This window comes from Falco biarmicus, chromosome 4, assembly GCF_023638135.1.
Source record: "Falco biarmicus isolate bFalBia1 chromosome 4, bFalBia1.pri, whole genome shotgun sequence".
Taxonomy (NCBI): Eukaryota; Metazoa; Chordata; class Aves; order Falconiformes; family Falconidae; genus Falco; species Falco biarmicus.
The window spans coordinates 5,343,397-5,365,340 of NC_079291.1; the positions used below are offsets into that span (position 1 = coordinate 5,343,397).

A 21,944-nucleotide genomic window follows, 5' to 3' on the forward strand; every position below is an offset into this window, starting at 1 on the left:
TCTGGTGCCAAGACTCCAGGCACCGTCAGCGATCTCCAGGGGGCAACTAGGGGAACCTAAATTAAAAGCATAGCGCTTTCGTTTGACTATAATCCGGGTCTAGCTCCTGCATTAAGCCCTTCAGCCAAATGCCGAAGGTCAGATGACGTGGGCCGTCTTAGGTGTCGCTTCGCTGAGCGTGATTCTTCGCACTCCTATTTCTGCGATTCCTAATTTTGCCCGTGCTCTCGATGCAGCGCCTCCCCGTCTGACTCAGCTCCTGAATCTCAAGCAGAGGGCCAAGCGCCTCAGCTGTGGCATTTCGTTTCCTTTTATTCAGCTTGATCGTGAAATACCAAGCTCTTGCAGCCATGTCAAGAGGTAAAAATAAACGTGTGGCTCTGTGGATTATCCCTCATACACAAAGTCACTCGTGTTTGCCCCACAGCAAACGTCAACACGTGCATATGGAGCGCGTATGGGCACGCCGGCCGCGCTCGCCTCATCACAGACGCACTTCGTAGGGTAACCGGCGAGTTACAGCTTCCATTAAGCTTCTAATATTCCCGCACTCCACCACCTTCGCTTCTTTATTGATTAATTAACGGATGCGACTGGCCTCAGCAGCGAGGACGCTGCGAGCCCCGGCGCAGCCCCGGCGGCAGGGCCAGGCCACCCCCCGGCGGCGGCCGCGGGCCCCCTCACGCCGCGCGGGAAGGACCGTTGGGCCGCGCCCCCGCGCCGTTCCCGCGTGCCCCGCCGGCCGTGGCCCCGCGCGCGACGGGCAGGGGCGCGGCCGCCGGGCGGGGCGGGCGGAGGGCGCGGGGCCCCGACGGGAGGGGCGGGAAGGGCTCGCGGCGCGGCGGGGCCGCCGTCGGGTGGGTGCGGGCGGCGCTGCGCCGGCCGCCGGGCGGAGGGGAGCGGAGGGCGGAGGATGCGGGCGGGCGCGGGGCGCCGCCGAAGAGCGGGCTTGTCTGCGTTAGCCGGCAGCGTCTGCGCGGGGCCGGAGCGTGTGGAGGAATCCGCCGGCAGCCCCGGGGCGAGGGCAGGGGCCGGCGGCCGGTCGTGCCCTGCGGCGGAGCGCCCGGGAGCCGCCGGAGGGGGGTGCTAGCGGCGGGGCCGCCCAATCCGCGCGGGGCCGGCCCCTGTGATTGGCAGCGGCGGCGGGGGGGCGAGCCCGGCTCGCTCGCTCTGCCTTCCCCGGAGAGTTTCCCAGCGGGGGCGGCCGGGGCTGCCTCACCCCTCGGCGCTGCCGGCATTTCCCCCCTCGGGGCTGCTGCCGAGCGCTGAGCCGGGGGAGACGGCGGCGGCTGCAGCGGCAGAGAGCGAGGGAAGCAACCACATGAATCGGTTTCTCTCTGTATCCGGCTCCGGGCAGAGGCGGCGACCATAGCGGGGAGGAGGGGAGAGGGGGGAAAGCGGCTACTGCAGCGGTAGCGGCGGCAGCAGGGGGGCTCCCCTTGCCACCTTGCCGCCGAGGTGGGTAGCGGGGGCGCAGCGTGCGGGAGGGGCCCGGCCGCGGGCGGGAGGCACGGCGGGTAGCGGCTCGGTAGCCGGGCGGGCTGGGGGTGCCGCTGCCCGGGCCGCGGCGGCGGGCGCTGCGAGGCGGCTGGATGCCGGCAGACAGCGGGGAGAGGAGAAAAGTTGCCGATGGCGCCCGGGAGGGTGCCCCGCGGGGCGGCGGCGTTGTTGCTCGTGCTCCGCCGCTTCGCGCGGGGCCGCCCCCGCTGTGCGTGGAACGGGCTTTCGCCGGGGCCGGGACCGGGGGCTTTGGGGCGTGTTGTTCAAGTTCTCTTTTCGCTCCCGCTTCGCTGCTCTGCCATTGTCGGTTTCACCGTGCGGGCTGCAGATACCGCCGTCGCTCGTCTCCCGGGCTCAGCAGCCCGAGGGGTGCAGTTCCTCCCGCCCCCCCCGGCCCCTCTCCCCTCCGCGCTCGGTTCCCGCGCTGCGCTGCACCAGACCCGCCGGGGCGCGCGTGTGCGTGGCGCCTCACGCGGACCTCGCGCGGTCCCTCCCCTCCCACTCGCGCGTGTCTCCGTGGGGCGGGGGGGGGGGGTGTGCGCGCCGCGGTGCAACGCGCCCCCGCCTGCGCCGTCTCGCGTGGGGGGCGGCCGTCACGTTTGGTTTCTTTTCCTTCCCCAGGTGCTCAGGGACTGGTGCTCGCCGAGGCGTTTGTCCCCCCCGCCTGGAGTGACGCGGCCTCGGCTGCCAAATGTGCGGAGGGGAGAGACTTTTGCTCAAAATCCCCCGATCGTAAATACACAGAAAGCGGAAGAAGAGCCACCGCCGAGCAGCTGCGGGAGGAGGGGAGGGGGACGGCAATATCGTTTCTGCTGTAGGCAGGGAGGCTGATGGCGGAGTTTGGCAGCGGTGGCGGCACCGGCGGCGGGGGGCTCCCGTCCTCCCCGGGGCCGGCCCAGGGGAAGGTGGCCTTCAAGGCAGGAGATGGGGAAGGAGGAGGAGGCGGCGGCGGCGGCGGCGGCGGGAGATCCCGCTTTGACAGCGCAGGCAGCCGGGTCTCCAACGGGGACTGTGCCCTGCCGGGAGCCGGCGACGAGCCGGGATCAGCTGCTCCTGCCAGCCCGGGGAGCAGCAGCAAAGAGAAAGGATTTACCACCGGCCAACAACGGGAAGGCAAACCCGGCATCCCCCGGAGGAGCAGCATAATTAAGGTAAGAGCACTTGCTCCTCCCCATCGGGGTCTTGGCTCCTTCCCTGTGACACAGGCAGGGCGACAGATTTGGCTCACGGAGCCTTGGCCCTAGCTGAAAGGATAGGGGGCTTTTTTCTTTCTTCCTTTTTCTTTTCTTTTTTTTTTTTTTTTTTTTTTTTTTATTCCTGTGGCAAGGGGACTTGATTTTTGCTTTGTCGGAACTAGATGACAGAGGGTGGCTTTATACACATCCACGCTTGGGGGTTAGGGAGAGCATCGTGTCTTGAGGTTTATTACAACAGAAGGCTCTAACTCCTGGTGGAGAAGGGGAGAGAAACTGGCTGGTGGGAAGACAACATGGGCACCAGCCTGGCAGGGAAAGAGACGTGGATTACACAGTATCCTTGGTGTTTGGGATGCACCTGTGCAGAGCAGTTTTGTGGCTCCATTGGCTTGTGTGTATGACGGGCGCACGGCAGGTGATGAGAGACGTGGGATCTCATTGGGCCGGGGGTGGGAGAAGGTGGAATAGGAGCATTCTTCTTGTTAGAAGTGACAGCTCATTTAACAGTAGGCTGCGTTGTACTTCACCTATAGAAACATCTTTGTTTATACTTAGCTCTGCATATTCGGAATGTGACAGTTTCAGCTTGAAAAGTAGGGGGAGCATCGACAGTAGAATGTAGGTAGGGCAAAAAGGAATGGGAGTGTGTTTATAATACAGTTCTTTATACAAATAAACTTGTTCTATTTTCTTAAATCCACGGCTCCTGACAGATGACGCTGTCTTGGGTTAGCTTTCCCAACTCCAGTGAGACGGTTGAGAGAACAGAGAGAAATGACTCCACTGGTATAACAGCTGTACTAGCTGTAAAATGAAGCACAACTTCAAGCACTTAACAACTGAGTTTGCTCAAGATCAGCTAGATCAAAATCAAGCTACATTTGTTGTTGTCTTAGATATTTATATGCCGCCACAATCAGCTGTGGTAGGTTGACCTTGGCTGGATGCCAGGTGCCCACCAAAGCCACTCTGTCGCTCCCTTACTCAGCTGGGCGAGGGAGAGAAAATATAATGAAAGGGTTGTGGGTTGAGATAAAGACGGGGACAGATCACTCACCGATTACCATCACGGGCAAAACAGACTTGACTGGAAGAAATTAGTTTAATTTATTACCAATTAGTTTAATTTATATACCAAGGGTAAGGTAATGAGAAATAAACCCAAATCTTAGAAGTGCCTTCCCCCCACCCATCCCTTCTCCCTGGGCTTAACTTTACTCCCCAGTTCTCTGCATCCTCCCACCAAGCAGTGCAGGAGGACGGGGAGTGGGCATTGTAGTCACTTCATCACACACTGTCTCTGCTGCTTCTTCCTCCTCGGGGGGAGGCTTCTCACACCCTTCCACTCCTCCAGTGTGGGGTCCCTCCCATGGGAGACGGTCCTTCATGAACTTCTCTAATGTGGGTCCTTCCACAGGTGGTGGTTCTTCATGAACTGCTGCAGCATGGGTCCCTTCTATGGGGTGCAGTCCTTCAGGAACAGACTGTTCCAGCGTGGGTCCCCCCTGGGGTCACAAGCCCTGCCAGCAAACCTGCTCCAGCCTGGGCTCCTCTCTCCATGGGTCCTGCCAGGAGCCTGCTCCAGCACAGCTTCCCACAGGTCACAGCCTCCTTTGGGTATCCACCTGCTCTGGCATGGGGTCCTCCACGGGCTGCAGGTGGGGATCTGCTCCACCTCCATGGGCTGAGGCGGGACAGCCTGCCTTGCCCGTAGTCTTCACCACAGGCTGTAAGGGAATCTTTGCTCTGGTGCCTGGAGCACCTCCTCCCCCTCCTTCTGCACTGACCTTGGTGTCTGCAGAGCTGTGTCTCTCACATTTTATCGCTCCTTTCTCTCTGGCTGCATTGCTCTTGGCCAGTCCCATCCCACCCCTTCTTAAGTATGTTATCCCAGATTGCTACCACCATTGCTGATGGGCTTGACCTTGGCCAGTGGCAGGTCTGTTTTGGAGCCAGCTGGTGTTGGCTCTGTCGGACGCAGGGGAAGTTTCTAGCAGCTTCTCACAGAAGCCCCCCCTGTAGCCTGCCCCCCCCCTCCCTTGTCATACAAACCCAATAGATTCTACCCCTCACCTCTGTGAATCACTTAAATTTAAGAATTATTGTTAAAATCCACATTCATCACACAATCTTCACAAACTTCAGTCACATCAACAGAAAAAGAATTCCCTGCACCAGAATCAAAATCACACCATTACAACACTGAACGAAGTGAACAATTTACACACACAATCCACCCTTCATCCCTTCACCACGATTAAAGCCACAGAAATACCCCACAATCATTCCACTCTCTGACATCGTTCAGTCCGTCTTTTGCCCATCACCTCTGTTGTTCTTTTGGCTGGAAGATAGAAAAACCTGTGTGGAAATGCAAGACTAGGTATCTCAAGTTGTGTTACAGTCTCCTGGACCTTGTTATAAAAACCAAGGGGAGAGCAAGGGCAGTCAGCAGTGGAACACATCTGACAGGCTGCACCCACCCTTCCTGTTCCAGCAGTGATGCTGGGTGTGTACGTTTGAGAGTGTGTTAAAGAAATAACAATAGACAAGGGGCAACTGAGCTTGGTGTTGGAATAGCTTGCTTTTTTTTTTTTTTTTAACTGGATTTGCCAGTGAATTTTTTTTTTTTTTTACAGATCTGCTATTTCCTAACACTGTTTGGTTTCTTCTGTGGTAGCCCAAGAAAGATACTAGCATTGTTTGCAGTGTGTGTCATGCCATCAGACTGTTTTGTAGTGTATGATTTGATCATCCAGCAACCTTCTGTCTCTCTGGGGACCAAACAAGGATACAATACCTAGGGATTTGTGATGTGTTAAGATCAAGAAGCATGAGATAAAGAAATACGTTTTGGATTACATTTCATGAATACCTAAGTCAAGGTTCTTAGTTTCTACAGAAATGACAGCACTTTGAAATATAAAGTTATTCAACTTTCTGCTGTTATTATTGATGAATACCGTTTTGCAAATGTGAACAGTAATCTGTTTAGCTGCCAAGAACTGATTACTACAACTTTGTGTTACTGTTTGAATAATTATGATGAGTGGAAAAATCTGTCAATGTTACATTTAAAGTTATGTGGTACATATTTATTTTAGGTATGACTGTTTTAATGCTGGGAAAAATCATTTGTTGTCATATATACTGAATATTCTTCTGCCTGCTTAGTTCAGCAGTTCATTTTGAACCTGGTTGCATAGGTGCCTAGTTTTCGATATGAAACCTTCTGGAAAATCTGGCACGAGTAGGAAACTTAAGATACTTCTTGTCCGCTCTTGCAGAACAAAAGTCTGTAAAACAGAGTGGGAAAAGTAAAATGTTACCCATTTTCCAAAATGTTCCTGGAGTTTTTGTAACATATCAATGATTTAAAACTGCTCTTAAAGAATATATGGAGTAACCCCAGGAAACAGGTCTGTCCCATGCAGATGCAGGTTTCATACTTTCAAGCAAAACAAACATTGCTAGTTGATCTGTAAAATGCATGTTTATGGAATATCTAATACTTTAAATGTTTTGCCTGCCGATTACTGTGTAGGCTTTTGAGTCACAAACAGAAAATTGCCATTTGAATAATAGTTCCAGTTGAGATTAAAGTCTTTAGAACTGCATGTTTGTGCATGAAAATCAGGAGCACAGAAATGTATTTTGTTTTGGTTTTAATCTGTGCTTCCATTGGTTGTCTGGCTTTCATAACTTACTCTCAGAGCAGTTGCTGACTTTTTTTCCTTTCCTTCCTTATGTGCAGTCTCTGTTCTTTCTCTTTTTTCACGGGTTCCACATTTTTATTTATTTTGTGCACCTGTGTAATTTTTTCTTGTTTGTTACAAGAGGATATATACTTTTTGAGGTTGAAGTGTTATCGGGGACGATGACAGGTAGTAGGGCCTGTGTTACTGGAAGAACTAATGTGATCTTCATACCATGGTAGGTTACTTGGCCTTTCACTCATATAAAAGCTATGTTTAGGCTGAAAGTGTTAAAGGTTGTACCCTCCAACTGGAGCAAATTTTGTGGAATAGCCTATTTCATTGCTTACCTTTGCTGAACCAAATTTGGGGTCTAGGGACTGCGTATCTGTATTTATGGAGACTTTGCCACTTTCTGTTTCTTACTCTCCATATTTATGATATTCTGATTTGTCAGAGGTGATGGTGACAACAGGTCATTCATTCATGGGATTCAGGCTCTTCGAATACCTGATTTGTGAACTAATTTATGTACCACTTAGTTGTATGTAGTAGTTTTTTTGGTCACTATTTTGTTTTTCCATATTCTCATTGGTCAACTAACTATGGTTTCCTGTAATGCAATTTCCTACAACAGTTCCTATAATACTCTGTAAAATGAAATTCCACTGAGTCCATCTTGTGTATTTAAGCATCCTGTGAATGTCTCTTAGCTCAAAGAAAACAGCCATATAGAGGAAAGAAGGAGAAACCCAGCATCTACTTTCTTTCTCCACACCTTTTCCCCTTTGGAAACAAAACCCTACAGTGTGAGCTGAATTCTTGCTAATTACAGAAGGTCTGTGTGGAAGACACAAATGCCCTAACAACAGAAGATCCTTTGCTCAGAGGTGTGCTAATTGACACCGAAATTGACACAACAAAACAAGCATGTATTTAGGAAACAAGGCTGTGATAGATAACCTACTCCTCCATCTTACCTTGGGCAGGCTTTCAAAGCACAGATTTTTCTGAGGAGCTGTTTCTGGGTTTATTTTGTTTGTTTGCTTCTTAGTTTCTTCTTGTTGATTTATTGTAGATCTAACTGATCTCTGGTTTGTCAGTTCTGAACTGCTAACCTGCAGCTCCATAAATCCTGGAGCTTGCTTTTAGAGAATACTTTCTCTGGTTTCTTGGACTCTCTGCTAGTGCACGGAAAGTTACTGGCACCTACCGGTATTTGTATTCCTCCTTCCTCCTCTACTGCTTACTTCTTGTGTACTGACTGCCTAATTTCAAAAAATATAATCTGTATTTTAAAACAGTACTTAACATCATATAGTAGTTTTTCCTGAATAATTTTCTGTCATACCGAAGACGTAATTAGGCATATATATAAGGCAGTTTATTGTTAACTGTGACATTGGACCGAGTTATGTCACAGCCACTGAGTGGGTATGTTGTGCATTGCATTTGGTATATATTTTAATTTGCATTAGTACTTTTTGTGGACCACTGCAATCAAAATTTTATTTGGATATGTGTAACACAATTAAAAAATATAAATATGTTTGTATAAATGTATGTGTGAGGATACTCACTTTACCCAAATTAATTGTGTAATTTAGTTAGCTTATGTACTATAGCCCACGAAGAGAAAGTATTGTTTCCAAAATATGACTTGGAGTGAGAGCTTAATTTGGATGAATTTAACTTCTCTGACTTCTCTTCTGGAAGAGCTTATCTCTCTTATTTCTGTTGACTGAGTGAAGAGCTTGGCTAGCGTGAATAATAGGAACTCCTTCACTCCGTCCACCCTCAAAGCCTTAGAGTACGCACAAAACATGTTCAGCGTGTTCAGTGGTGAAAAATCAATTAATGGAATTTAAAAATTATTATGAATACCTGATGAGATTTTCTTATGCCTATTATCAGGCTTGATCAAAGATATGACTATTAGTTTAGACTTTTTATAAACTAGGAGTTAGAGCAGTGGACTCCTACCCGTGGTTCACAGATAATACATTGCTCCCATGGTTTGATTGCATTCATGGAAGATTAAAAATTTTAAACTGAGACTGACAGGACAAGTTAATTGCATAGTTTCCCAGCCTTTGCAGGTCCACGGGAGATACTGATGATGATGTTTGTATTATTCCCACTGACTCGATTAAAAAAACCCTGTTAAATAAAATTTGCCAATTGTCTATCTTTAAGGGCTAGATTAAGTTAAAATGTAATACTAGGACATTGATTCTAAAAAACTTATCTTTGCACACAAATGTGGGATTGTGTTCACAGTTCAGAAATCTAAATAGACTAGCTGGTAGATTTTGAAGGAAGAAAGGTGTATAGTGATTTGTTCAACATACATGGAGAAGAGGGAAATATGATAAAAAGCAGCAGCATATGTGTATTAAAGAATGTTGAAAAATAGGGCTGGAAGAGACCTCAAGAGGTCAGTCTGCTCTGTTTCACTGTTCTGCTACAGGATCAACTGTTAGTAAATTTCAGTATGATGTTCTTTGTCTTTTAATCACCTTTTGTTTGTGATCCTTCTATGCAAACATTCCTCTTTGTATAGGGGCAAAAGCAATCATCTGCAGAGTTTAAAAGCTTGTAGTTGTCCTGTTGACTGCATTCTAGTTATTTAGGTCATATCTTCAATTTGTCAGGTTCTTTCTGATTTTAACTTACCTTCTAATATGCATGCAGCTCTTCTGTCTTCAGGGGCACGGCCAGTTTTAACTATGCTGTCATTTCCATCATGCAATGATACATGATTTTTTTGTTGTTAAATAATTGTAGTTTATGGGTTTTAAATACAAGTTCAAATTCGATACTCCACAGTTAAAATAAAATCAAGTTATTTTTACTCTTTACTGCCTGTAAATACTGGGCAATATGATGTTGCAGAATCTAGTTGAGAAATACAAGTTATGAGAAAAGGTCTTTCCTTCTAAATATATTAAAATAATAGGCAGTAAGTACAAATTTATAATATACTTGCTAGATTGTAGCATTGGCATAAAGAAGGGTGCATTGAAAGAGGATGGTTTGTTTGTCTTTATGGAGAGCAAGTAACAAGTGTCATCTTTCTCTTTTTCTATTGCGTTTAGAAAGACTGTCATTATTGTTTTACAGTTGATTTTAACATCTGGCATGCCTTTTAATCATGGGGTAGTGCTATCACTGTACTTCCTTCTCCCTGTTGTAGGAGAATATGTATGGAGCGATCCTTTGGAAGGATGTGTCGCCCATCCTCTTGACCGCAGTACATGTCTTAATTTCTACTTAAATAGTTTCTTTTCAAGAACAGTCAGTATATGACTCATCTATCCCTTGCTTCTGAAGAGGAGCATGCCTGAGTTCACCCACTGTTTCCCTCCTAGACCTTGACCTTGCAAAACACCAAAGTTCGGGACAGTGAAGAGTGCAATATAGCACGTGACTGGAAGTCAGCAGTACTGAGGCTCACAGTGTTAAGTGGTACAGCCTTGGGAAAGTTAAATAGATGTGATTCATTTCTGCCTCTCCTGGGATTCCTTTTAGTGTCATTTGACCCTTTGGAATAAATACTAAAATATCCCAGAGTACCTCAGATTGTGTACTGTGTTCAGGGATCTTTGCGGATACCAAATCCTCATGTTCTGGAAATTGTAGTACGTAGTTCATAAGCACAGGCAGGCAGGAAGCGCCTTTGAACAAACAAACAAACAAAGAAAGCCCTTTTCAGAATAGCGTCTGAGAGTTTTATAAAATGAAAAAAATAAAATAACGAGATATTAAGCCAGATTTTCATATTTACTGTAAAAATATTTAATCAAATTTATTTGTGGGTTTTATTTTGGTATGAGAAATAGGTACCTTACAAATACGTAGCAGATAATTGATAATATGCATATTAGTGTCAGGACTATCCTAATGCCTGTGCTAAAACTGCTGGAAATTATTTGATATTTCCTCTAAATTATGAGATGATCAGTACTGCAGAAGGAAAAGACCTGTTGCTCCTTTGTTAGAAAGCACTTCCACAGAATTTTCAAGTTCTTTTTATAGTTGAGCTTCTGTGACTGTAACTTCTTTTTTATTTCCTTATTCTGGGTTTTTTTTGTCCTTTCCTCTTATGAACATTATTATTTTGCCTTCACTAAAAAAGGCAGAGCATTTTAAGGTTCTGTGTGTGCTTTGATGTGTTACCATCCATGTATGAGAACATATCCCTGTTCTTAACTGCCCTTTTTAGTCTAGGGTAGGAGAGGAAGAATGTGAAATTCTGCAGCATCAGAACTGTCTGTGTGGGTTGTTTTATGAAGCACCTCTTACGATGGAAAACCCTGGATGCTTTATGTATTTCATTATCTAGTTCCCGATGGTAAAAATGTTTGACATTGTCATCTGTTTACTTTTAACTGCATTCCTTAAAATAAAGTGTAAATTTATACAAATAATTCTTTGTATTATTAAAGTGTAATTTGGACTAAAAGGACAATAATACAGTTCACTGTAAAAGCTTTAGTTTAGATTGTTTTCTTCCTACGAGTTATTGTTGGTGTTTTTAGGATAGGCAGTTGTTTATTGAGTTTAGGTGACTCCTGTTAATGGTACAGGAACAGTTACCATGCTTCTTCCTTCAGTAAATTAGGAACAGAATCTTTCATGTACATATTGTGAGAAAAGCTAGTTTCTGAGTTGCTGAAATAATACTTCTATTCACTGCACTATTTATGTGTTTACAAATGCATACATTTTTGCTACATAAGGCAGGAAAAACTCAGTAGTAGTTGGAAATAAGTTGCTTCAGGAGATAGCTTGGATTGACTGAAATGTATTTTGCCATTTACAGGGAATGCTCACTAAATCAGGTTTTTTTAGATAAGCTGATAGCCGATTGTTGCAAAAAGCAATTCCAGTCTGAATCCTAGAGTTAAAAGACTAATATTTATGTGAGATGAGAATGTATTTAGTCATGGCACATTACTACCACATAGTGGAGAAAGCTAGGGCAGACATAAGTAGTTTGAGTTCGGATAGTACTATGTTTTTCTTGCTTTTGAAGAGCCCCCAGAAGCATTTTATGCCTTATTGCATGGGTTTTATTTGTTAAAGTCCAACTCTCCTTTATTTTCTCTTTTTTTCTCCCCAGTAGTAGTAGTTGCAGTGATGCATCTCACAAGCATTGTTTGAGGTTGACCTTTTTCAGCTTTATTTCTCATCTGAAATAACGCATACCGTGTGCCTCATGCTTGGTCCTTCTTCAGCGAGTGGCCAGCCTGAATCAGAATTTGCTCTGAGAGAGGTGGTATAGTGTGAAGGCACTGAGTGCTTTTAGTTGTGTTGTCTTTTGGTGTGTTGTAGATTCAGAAGTAAAGCTGCGGAAGAATTCATAACGTTACTCTTTTACCACCCTGCTTGGTCTGGTTCCAGTTTGTGTCACCCTGTCTGTTCCCTCCCCTTCTTTGATCTCTCCCCATCCCTCCTACAGCTTGGCTTGTCTGCTTCAGCAGAAGGGAGAGGGCAGATTCTCTGCTTTGCTTCTTTAATAGCTAGTGGAGATCCTTCGATTCCCAGCGGAGTGCTAGAACAGAGCAGAGCTCTCTGTCTGGTCTGTGCAGCGCTGCAATAGTTCATGTCTGCTGGTGAATCCCCAAAAAGGAGTAACAAAAAGGGAGTGTTGACTCCAGTGCAAGGCTGTCAACCTTCACGGGGGGTTTGAGTTCCACGGGGTTTTCAGCCTGAGCTTACGATGAAGGCTGACTGCACAGCTTAGGGTAGATGCATCTGTTACCCCAGTTTTCAAAAGCTGCCAGCCCTTGTGAATTTGAGAAATTCTGCCAGGGTCAGACCCAAGGTCCGTTTGGCTCGTCAGCTTGCCTCCAACAGCAACTGCTATGGGGTAGAAGAACAGAAAAAGCCTCCTTTCCTGACATCTGCTCCCAGCCTTAAGTGATTTGGAGCTAAGATATCTTTGTGTTTAATAATCCTCATGACGTTTATTCCCCTGTAATTGTCAGAGGCCAGTTTGACTTGTGGAAGCTTTTCATCACTGTAACGTCCTGTGGCAGTTTCTTAACTATGTGCTGTGTGAAGAAGTCCTCTTCTGCCTGGTTTTACCTGGCAGCTACTTACCTGTTTACCTGCTGTCCCCTGGTCCTTGTGTTGGAAGAGTACTTTCTCTGTTCCACAGATGAGTTCAAAGGTGTTCATCATGTTTGCTTTACGTCATCTTTTTTTTTTTTTTTTTCCCCCCAGGCTAAAGAATCTTAATGTATTGAGTTGTTCCACCAATTTGAAGCTTTTCTGTGATGGTGGTTTTTTTTTTTCCTTTCCTTTTTTTCGTTCTGGTCCATTTTATCTATTTTTTCCTTCCATTTTGTTAGTTTTTTGCAGTGTGGAACTGAAATAGTATTCCAAATGTGCCGGTCAGATGTATAAATCAATGGCATTATGAAGGTTTAGCAATATTGTGATACTAAGTTGAACTGTAATTTATTTATTTTTAGTGTTGTCCTCGTCAAATATTTAAACGGTATCACTGTCGCTAATTGGCAATGGGAGAGTGCTGTTAAAACCTTTTACTAAATATTTAAAACCACCTCTTTGAAGAACTGTGTAAGAATGTCTGTGCCGGTGATGATGCTTGTGTTGGAAGTGCCTGGCATTAACATTGCAGGAGGCTGAATTTCTGTTAGAAATCTTTCAACATGGTATAAAGTCGTTTTATGGTGCTGGTGGCAGAAAACTTTGCTGATTAGCACATCTAGCTTCTGGCTATGGTTAAGTGCATTTGTTTGCCCAGTAACAGAATAAAATGGCGTGGACATTGTATAAAGCTGAAAGATATAGTACTAATAAAAGTGCTTTCATTTTATAGTAAGCTGTTAAATGTGAAAGAAAGAGGAAGGACCTTGTTTTTGTAAATGCAATCTGATAGTATTTTGGATGTCCTAGATTTCTGAGTTTTAAGGTTCTTGCCCAACACTCATGTTAAGGGATTATTTTATTCAGCCTTTTTATTTCTTTTACATTTATTATGTGTGAAGCTCTTCAGGACACTTATGTCAGAGTCCAGAAGAACCAAGAAGGTATTTCTGGACTTCAGGAAACTCATACAAAGTATTAACAATGAGATCATATAGCTTCCTGACAACAGGAGAGCATCTAGCGTTTCACCCTCAGAGAATAATTCCTTTGAGGATTAAAAAGGTTGCTAAATGGTTACAGTAAGCAATGAAGGATAAAAATAACTGGAAGTTTTTAGGTTCCACAAGGTTATACAACAGCATTACTTTGGAAGGAAATCCCAACACTTTGTCACTTGAGCTGTTGAAAGTAGAAATGGTGTGAGGTGTCTGTTAGGACACCGTCCTGAGTTTTTCTTGGGATTATCTACACACACCCATGCACCCACCCACTCCTTCCCTCCCCCTCTATTTCTCTTTTGAGGAGGGAAATTGCTTTGTTTTCTTTTTCCCTTCAGAACTTGGTGGCTGCTGAGAAGCAGAGTAGTTCCTGTGAGCCTGTTCCTTCTCAGCTGGGCTGCCGTGTTGAGACAGGAGAAGACACCGTTGTTATTTGTGAGGATTCTTGAATCCTCATGCTTTTGTGCGTGCACTTTGTGACCAGGTCCAGTGCCTGACTCATAATTTCTGAGCATCGCTGTCAGCAATGTTTTCTTTATGCAATTCTTAAATTTCAAGAGCTTCAGATAATTCTGCTGCTTGTTTTCAAATGTTTGATTATGTGTTATTTTTCTTCTGGTTCAAAGTGACACACACTCGGCTGGAATAATAGGAATAGAGTATGACATGGGTTTACATTGTTTTATGTGTGGAAATTAATATTTCTGTCCACAAATACCGAACTTAACCTCCCAAAATAGTAGTTTAGGAGTTCCTGCCTTGCCAGGAGAAAACTTAACTTTTTTTGTCATGGTAATTGCTGATGGATTTTGATATTGACCAGAAATCATAGCTTAAATGTATACTTTCAGTGTAGTCAGCTGCAGCAAATATGTATTTTTTTTCTTCCAAGTCTGATCCCAAATTCAGCTCTGTCCTCAGTGGGTATATAAAATTCACTGCCATCATTTGTGGGGGTGAGGTAAGGGGAATAAAAAAGAGCCTTGTGATTAAGGCTTTGGCCTCTAAAAAAAGATTTGCAAAATTAACAACTTGCCACAGACCTAAGAAATTAGAATTAATTTTATTTTTTAAAAAATTAGATTCTAATGTTTAGATTTGTAGTACAGTCTACAAACAATCCCTGCATGTATTGGAAATATTCTGACGTGAATAAGTAATTAATTTATTTCAGGTCTTTCTCACTTTTTCTGGTGAATTTAGTAAAATTACAGTATGGAATACCATCAGCTAAATGTATCTTTTGACAAGAAAACATACCACTTTATGATTTAACATGGTACCTAATTGTCCACCATGAAACAGGTTTTATCTCAATTCTGTAGATGCTCAGAGTACTTTATCAAATGGTACTTGTGGCTGAGGTGATGGAGAAGTAAAATTTTTCTGATGTGTTCTGTTAAAATATAGCACAGCTGTTAAATGTGTAAAAGGTTTTTGTATAAAACAAACACAAGTGAAATTCTTTAGTGTATAAACCAGAAATGAAGAGCAACATTACAGTTCTTTTTTCTGTTTGGTTCAGAACCTTACCTCTATCTGCCATGTCACTAAATTTTGTAAGAGTCAAAATTAGTCATAGTGAAAGCTACTCCTTACTTTTCTTTTTTCTTTTGCTTACTACTTAAAATATTTAGAATATAGTTCTGTGCTCTAGAAATGCACATCTGCTAACCCTTACTTATTCTATGTGTCTGATCTGCACCATTTACAACGCTTGGTGGGAGTAAGTCATGGGCTCCTACTGCAAACTTCTGTTTGCTGCTTTGATTGTAAGCTCAGTGGGCTCTTGTGTTTCGTTTCTTTATTCCAGGATTTTTCGAAAATACAGTAGAGTGAACTCTTGGTCCATTGATTTAAAAATCTTATATAATTGTTAACAATAAACCTGTATGAACCTTCCTCTTTTTACTTGCCTAGAATTCATCATGAACAAACTTTTGTTTGTTCATGGACAATGTAAATGGTATTGGTCTTGCACTGATCAGCTGATGATGCAGTTTAAAGTCCTTCATAACCTTCCCTTTCCTTGGATTCTGATTGTATTCAGGATAAAACTGATATTACTGAATATCCCTGTCCATGAAATTGGCTTGCAGGAAGTCCTCATGAAAAGAGAGCTCATAAGCATCGTAGTAACGCCTTCAGCGTGATCCTTGAACTTTTTGGGACTCCCCAGCTGAATTTTCTTCCTTTGTTGCTTTAGGTCCCCCTGTTGCTTTAGACAGTGCGTACTCTTTTGCTTACTTTGATTGTCCTTTTCTTTGGTTAAACTGTACTGCAGCCCTTGGAGATGAAGTGTATGAAGTACATGCTTTGTGTTCCTGTTATGTTTGCCTACAGTACTGTCTAACCCTAACATTCAAAAATTACAAGTCAATTCCTCAAACTAGGATTTTTTTCAAAAATCAGAAGACATGAGAATTAAGGTATTAGCTTCCTTTTAGCGGTCCTTTGATTTAAGCCATTCTGCGTGTGCACCGTATTTTCCAAGTCTTGGCATAGGAATGTGTGAATACGTAGAAAATTTATGTTAATTTGGAGATCCTAAGATCTAAGTATTCGTAAGGATTTTAAGAAAACACCAAATATCATCAGATTTGCCTTAACATTTGGAAGACCATTTGATTATTATACAGACGGCTGTTATGTTGGGCAGATGACATTAGGTAACTGAATATAATACTGATAAACCGTTTTCATTTTACTTTTTATCAATTTACATACTTTGTCTTACTCTTTTGTGTTTTTTGTTTTTTTTTTATTATTAGCAAGACTACCAAGGTGCCAGTGTATATTTTAAGTAGTTTCAAACTCCTTTCAGCAAGGATTTCACGAGTTTTGTAGTTAATTGTCTGATGTGTAGTTATGTTTAGGAAGAATGCTAACTGTTCTTTAAATTGTTCCTATATTTAAACTACTTGAGCAATTTGAGAGCAATTACCATATATTTCTGAATTGTGTTAGAATAGAGGCCCTGCAAGCTTCATCCACATACTGTGGTGGTAATAGGAATCAGATGTTCACAAGGTTCTGTTTAGCTGACTGTTTATGAAAATTTCTGTAGAGGAAGAGAAATTGGAATAAACAGCTCTACGAAGCTCTCAAAACTTACAACTGGTTGCAAAAATCCGAGGACCTAAAGTATACCAGTTAAAAAAACAAAAGACGTTCTGATAGTTAAAAATTGTTAAAATGCTGTTCTTGACAGGCAAATCTTCAGAAGAAAGAGTGAGGCCTCAACTTAAAGCTCTTAAATTGTTATACTAGAAAGGAAAAAAAGTATTTCTGTCTTATTTCAGGCCAACAACTTGGCAAGAATTTGAATCTGAGTCCAAGGTTTCTGAAATGAGAGGCTTGAGAATGTTAGCCGATTTCAGGGCTGGTAATGAAGGGGAAATACAATGATTTCAGAGACAGCTGAGAGATAAATCAAAGTCGCAATGTTTAAAGGAGTAACTTGGAAAATGTAGAATTATCTATGATAACAAACAGAAGGAGGTGTGTTAAGTGTTGGTATTGTATATGTTCCTTGTTGCGAAGTAGTAGAGCGGTTTTTGAGAGCCAGGGAAAAAAATAAGGGATTTCTGGTTGTGGATCAGGATGAGTTTTATGCCAAGAATAATGTGACTGAGTGAGGCAAAATATTTTTGATTCCTTTACCTACAACTTTGGTAGCTCATAAATGATTTCAGCATGGTATAGCGCAGTGGAAAGCTACGCTTACTAGTTTTTTATGGTAGTGGTTTTTTTCTTTCTTTCTGGGATGCCAGTTAATTTCTTGCTGGAAAGTGTCTTGGGAGATCTTATTGTGAGAGGCAGTTGCTGAGCAGCAGCAAAACCCGTCTGTGACTTGTCAGATCATCTTCTCTCAGCATTACAGTGTATGAAATTAATGTGACATTTCTTAACTCCCCTTCTGGAAACACAGCTCTTTTTATGATGGCTCTTAGTTTGTAAGATTTCTTTTCTTAATACAGGTGGAATAAAATTTTGTGTCTAATGTATTTTTATTTTGTTTCTACCCTGCTTTTAATGAGAGCCATGGTCACCTCAGGGAGGAAGCTGCATTTTCTCTCCTATGTTCCAGTGGGAAAACGAACATGACCGCCATTCTTGCATCTGCTACACTGAGGAAAGGGAGACAACACTTTAGAGAAAATAAAACATGTTTGGACTTCTGTCTTACATTGCACTACTGCTCAGGAGTGAGAAATGTTCTCATCCAGCTATGGTTATGTACATGGTAGGAAAATTCTCTTCACTATGTCTGTGGTCATTCTGTGTGTTAGACTAGCTGCAGTTCTGCGAGGCAGAAATTCTGCTGTTTGAAACTTCCTCATTTCTGTCTCTGTTGTTTTTGTAGCTTGCCAAACTCATTACTTGTTCTAAATCAGCAGTGAAAAGCCATTTCTCCTTGCCTCCAGGAAATCTTTGTTTTAACGTAATTTGTTACTGTAAAACACGATGAGAAATGTGCTAAAACTGTAGGAGACTTTGAACTGAACTGTTACTAAAAAATGCAGTTATTTCACATTTTAAATTTTCTTTTGGTGTTCACAATAACTGATTGGGAGAAGATGACACCTGCTAGAATTTTATAACCCTGTTTTGTTTACATGTCAGAATTTTTTTAGAAAGAAAAATCTGGTTTTAAGCTGTAATTTCAACCATGAACACTTGAAACATTTCGAAGTATATGGGCATCTCTTCTCCAGTTCCTTGACCAAATCATTTTGAGATGGCTTACTAAAGGTATTTGTTATGCTCAACTTTTCACAATATATTTTCGTCCAGTTACTTACTGCAAAGCTTATTAGGGCTGAGACATTTGTTTGCACTTGTATATCATAAAGAAACAAGGTCTCAGAAATCAATGTAAAGAACAGAGCCATAATCAAGACAATGTTTCTTAACAAATACTTTGGAATGAAATCTGGCAGTTTTTCAAATAGAAGGAAAAACTTGAAAACTTGATGCCAAAAGCCATCTTTTAAAGTGGCATCATGTATCCTTCACTTCTAATTCTATCCACACATTACCTTTCCCTCCCCCCCTTCTCCCGTGTTCCCCCCCCCCCCCCTTCTTAAGTCTTTTGTTAAGAATGACCTTTTTGCATCTAGCCCATCTCCTATCCTGTCTCCACTGAAGTAGGCGTGCAGAAGAATGCTTGAATGCAGGGTTTGAGAAGCATGCAAGGAAGGCAAAACTGTAGGTCATCTAGGCAAAGGATGAGCAACAGGGCAAAATAAGCTGATGGCCGAGTGCCCCATTAATGGATACTAGTCGGGGACAGTCCACTCAGAAAAGTACGGGGAGTGGAGTTGCATGGCTTGGCAAAGGCTGAACTCTTAATAACTAAAAAAGACAACTCAGTCCTGAATGTCCAGGCTGCCCTGGCCCTGATCTATGCGCGCTGGCTGGATTCTAGCACAGGGAAGGACAAGGTACGGAAGAACCACACTGGAGCCCCTCTAGCAACCCAGGTGCTTCACAACAAAGTCACTTGGAGGATATGGTCACGCTATGGCTAGTGCAGCCATCACTGCTGCCTTCGCCTGCTGGGCTGCTTTGCCCTTGGCAGCAGTCAAGGCTGCCAGCCTAGGGAAGCTGGGTGAGAGCTGCAGCAAAGCAGCTTTGGGAAGCCAAGCATCCAGCTGTGCGGCCTCATCACCTCTGTGGAGATTGGGAGGCCTCAGGGAGGTGCACAGGTGCTGTAACAGCCTCTCAAGTTCCACAGTGCTTGGGAGCAAGGACGGCATCCTCCATCGTCTCAGAAACCTCAGTGTGGAAGGAGGAGGAGGCAGGCAGTGAAGCTCTGGTCTGTGCTTTGACTTTAATAATAACAAAGTTCAGTGCTTCCCCCCCACCCCCGCCCCATGCCACTTTTTGCAGAGAGAAGTGCAAGGATGAAGTAAATATGTATCATTATCCCTCAATATGGACCTTGTGTTTTTCAGTGACCTATTGCACAAGGTTTTTCTGAGTTGGATGTGGTATTCTCATATTTAGTACCTGTATTTAAACAACAGGTTTTGCTCCCATTATTTTTCAAAGTTTCTTTTTGAACCCTGTACACTTTGGCATCTGTAGCATATCCTGTGGCTCAGAGTTCCATGTCTCAAACGTGTTTGTAAGAAAAAGGTACCTTCTTTATTTTGAATCTGCCAGTTGCTAGTTTAATTTGATGTCTCCTTAATTCTTTTTGTAGGGTGAGATAGTGAGCAATCATTCCTTATTCATGTTCTTTATTTCACTTTGTATTTAATATTGTGATGTCACATTTGCTATCCTATAGAGAGTTTGATGTACAACTTACAAGATACTGGAATAATATTTTTAACACAACAGCTGTCCAGTCTACTTGCAAAGAATTCAAGTCTTTTATTAAGAACGTGCTGTGTCCCTCAGCCTCTTTTTCCTTAGAATGTGAAAGTGTCTTGGCCACACCTGGAGTTGCAATGCATGTGAATCTTGTGACGTGTTGACAGTGAGTTTATCTGATTTAACTGTAAGTCACCTTTCACCTGTAGCAGAACTATTCCACAATAGCAGCTTATTTTGACTTCGTGAACTTGAGTGCTGGTAGTAATTTCCCACTGATAGTTTTGGTTACATTGAGCTTCTGAAACATCTGTCATATTAACATCCTCATTTAAAGTTTGGCATTCCTGTTTCTGCATCTTGTCTGTCTGCATTGTTTAAATGTCTCTTCTATTTTATCCTCATTCACTACTAAAGTGTAGTTACTTTCTGTCCTTTCTTATTTGAGTATACAGTGTTACTGTGATTATACAACAAAGGATTAATCTTAAATTGTGTGCTGTTGAATCCTTAATAGCTTTTCTCCACTATTAAAATTTTAAAGATCACAGAAAAGTATTGAAATAAATTGCTGACGCTGTTCCTTCTTGGTTTAGATGAAGCCTTCTTCCAGCACATGCTCACTCTGTTTCTTCTAGTTTTGGCAAATGTGCTGAGAATTATTCTTCCCAGGATTAGCCTCTCTAGGGAGATACAAGCTTTATATTCTTTTATTTATTCTCCTCCCCTTCCATTTACCTCTTTCACCCAAATAAAAAAGAAAACCCTTCTTAGTTCTGAAAATGATTGGAATGATTTGATGACTTCTGCTTGTGGGAAAGAGGAAGGTTATTTCTTCATTCTTGATGCTTTTTTCCTCTTTTTAAGGAGTTCAAGCTGGCCTTTTGTTAACAGAAATTGCTTGCTGATTGAATCCATTAACAAAGTTCTTGCATTGAACTTAAGATATCTGTGTCTGTCTCATGGTGGGTACTGGAATTACTTCATCATGCTCAGCGGGGGCAGGAAATGTGTGTATGAGAGATGAAAATGAACAGAAAACTGTTCAGTGATTGTCCATAGCGTTTAGTAATATACTGATGGGAACTGGTAAAGTCCAGTTCATCTGGAGGGTCCTTAGCAGGTCAATCTGAATCATTTGGAACCGGAGAATATTCTGCAGATATGAAAATGACAGTTCTCAGTGTTCATCCCTAAAAGCTGAGGCTACAAGAGAATTTCTTCCACAACTCCTGATTAGGATTCAAGCTTTACTGCTGCCATATTTTTATTACCGATTAATAGAAAGTAAGATAAAACCTATTTGTATTATTTCCGTGCTTTTCTATTTTATTTATTTATTTTTTAAAAATTTTAGATCCAAGTTAGAATGTAGATTTATATACAAACCCCAAAAACTTAAGGAAGATGACCTTGTAAATCTGGTTGCTTAGACTGGCAGAATCTCTGCCTGGAGGGTTAACAGGAATTGTGGTTTTGTTTTCAAGTGAGGATTCTTATGTTACTTTTGATACTAGTTGGAGGCTTTGAACTCTGCTGTCTGTCAAGACTTTTGGGAGAAATCTCCTTTTCTCCCAAGGGAAATAACAGAGAATGGTTAGTTCCTCAGACGATGGTTGGACACATTTTCTGTCTAGAGTACTAGAAGCCATAGATAATTTGGAAGTAGAATCGAGAAAAAACAATCTGGACTGTGACTGGTTAGACTAAACAAATGGCAGTTTCTGGGCTACTGAGAAAAAAATTTGGAAACACTTTGGCAACACAGCTGTTGAACAACATGGTAGAATGACTCCAACTTCAGAATCTAAAATTATTTCTGTGACTTATAGAAGTGTATACAGGTTTAGTATCAATGTAATGAGAATACAACCCCAGAAGAAACTGAATCGGTAAGTTTTCTTAGTCAGGAATTTACTCATTTTATTGCTTGCTCTGCAGTATTTTTATTTTTCTTGGCTATTTTTTCTCCATATTCCCCCCCCCCCCCCCCCCCCCCCCTTCCCGATACTGATCTTTTAAATAAAACAAGGCCAGTGTTATTAATCCTAAGAAGGTGCTAGTGATGATCCTTTTAGCAGAAAACGGGGCTGGGAAGGATCTTGAAG

General features: G+C 42.9%; 1 protein-coding gene across 7 annotated transcripts in view; it reads left to right on the forward strand.

Moving 5' to 3' along the window:
* The first annotated feature begins 884 nt into the window (after positions 1–884).
* Positions 885–21,944, forward strand: part of PLCL2 (phospholipase C like 2) — a 103,928-nt gene continuing 82,868 nt past the window's right edge. For 2 of the 7 annotated variants that reach the window (XR_008821452.1, XM_056336135.1), the window contains exons 1-2: positions 889–1,458; positions 2,122–2,651. Coding sequence is in view for 3 of the 7 variants with exons in the window: in XM_056336135.1 (XP_056192110.1) it covers positions 2,331–2,651 (321 nt within the window). In the remaining 4 variants the exon portion in view is untranslated. Of the gene's footprint in view, positions 1,459–2,121; positions 2,652–21,944 lie in introns of those variants that run through there. The other 5 variants (XR_008821451.1, XR_008821453.1, XM_056336134.1 and 2 more) reach the window with 5 other exon arrangements.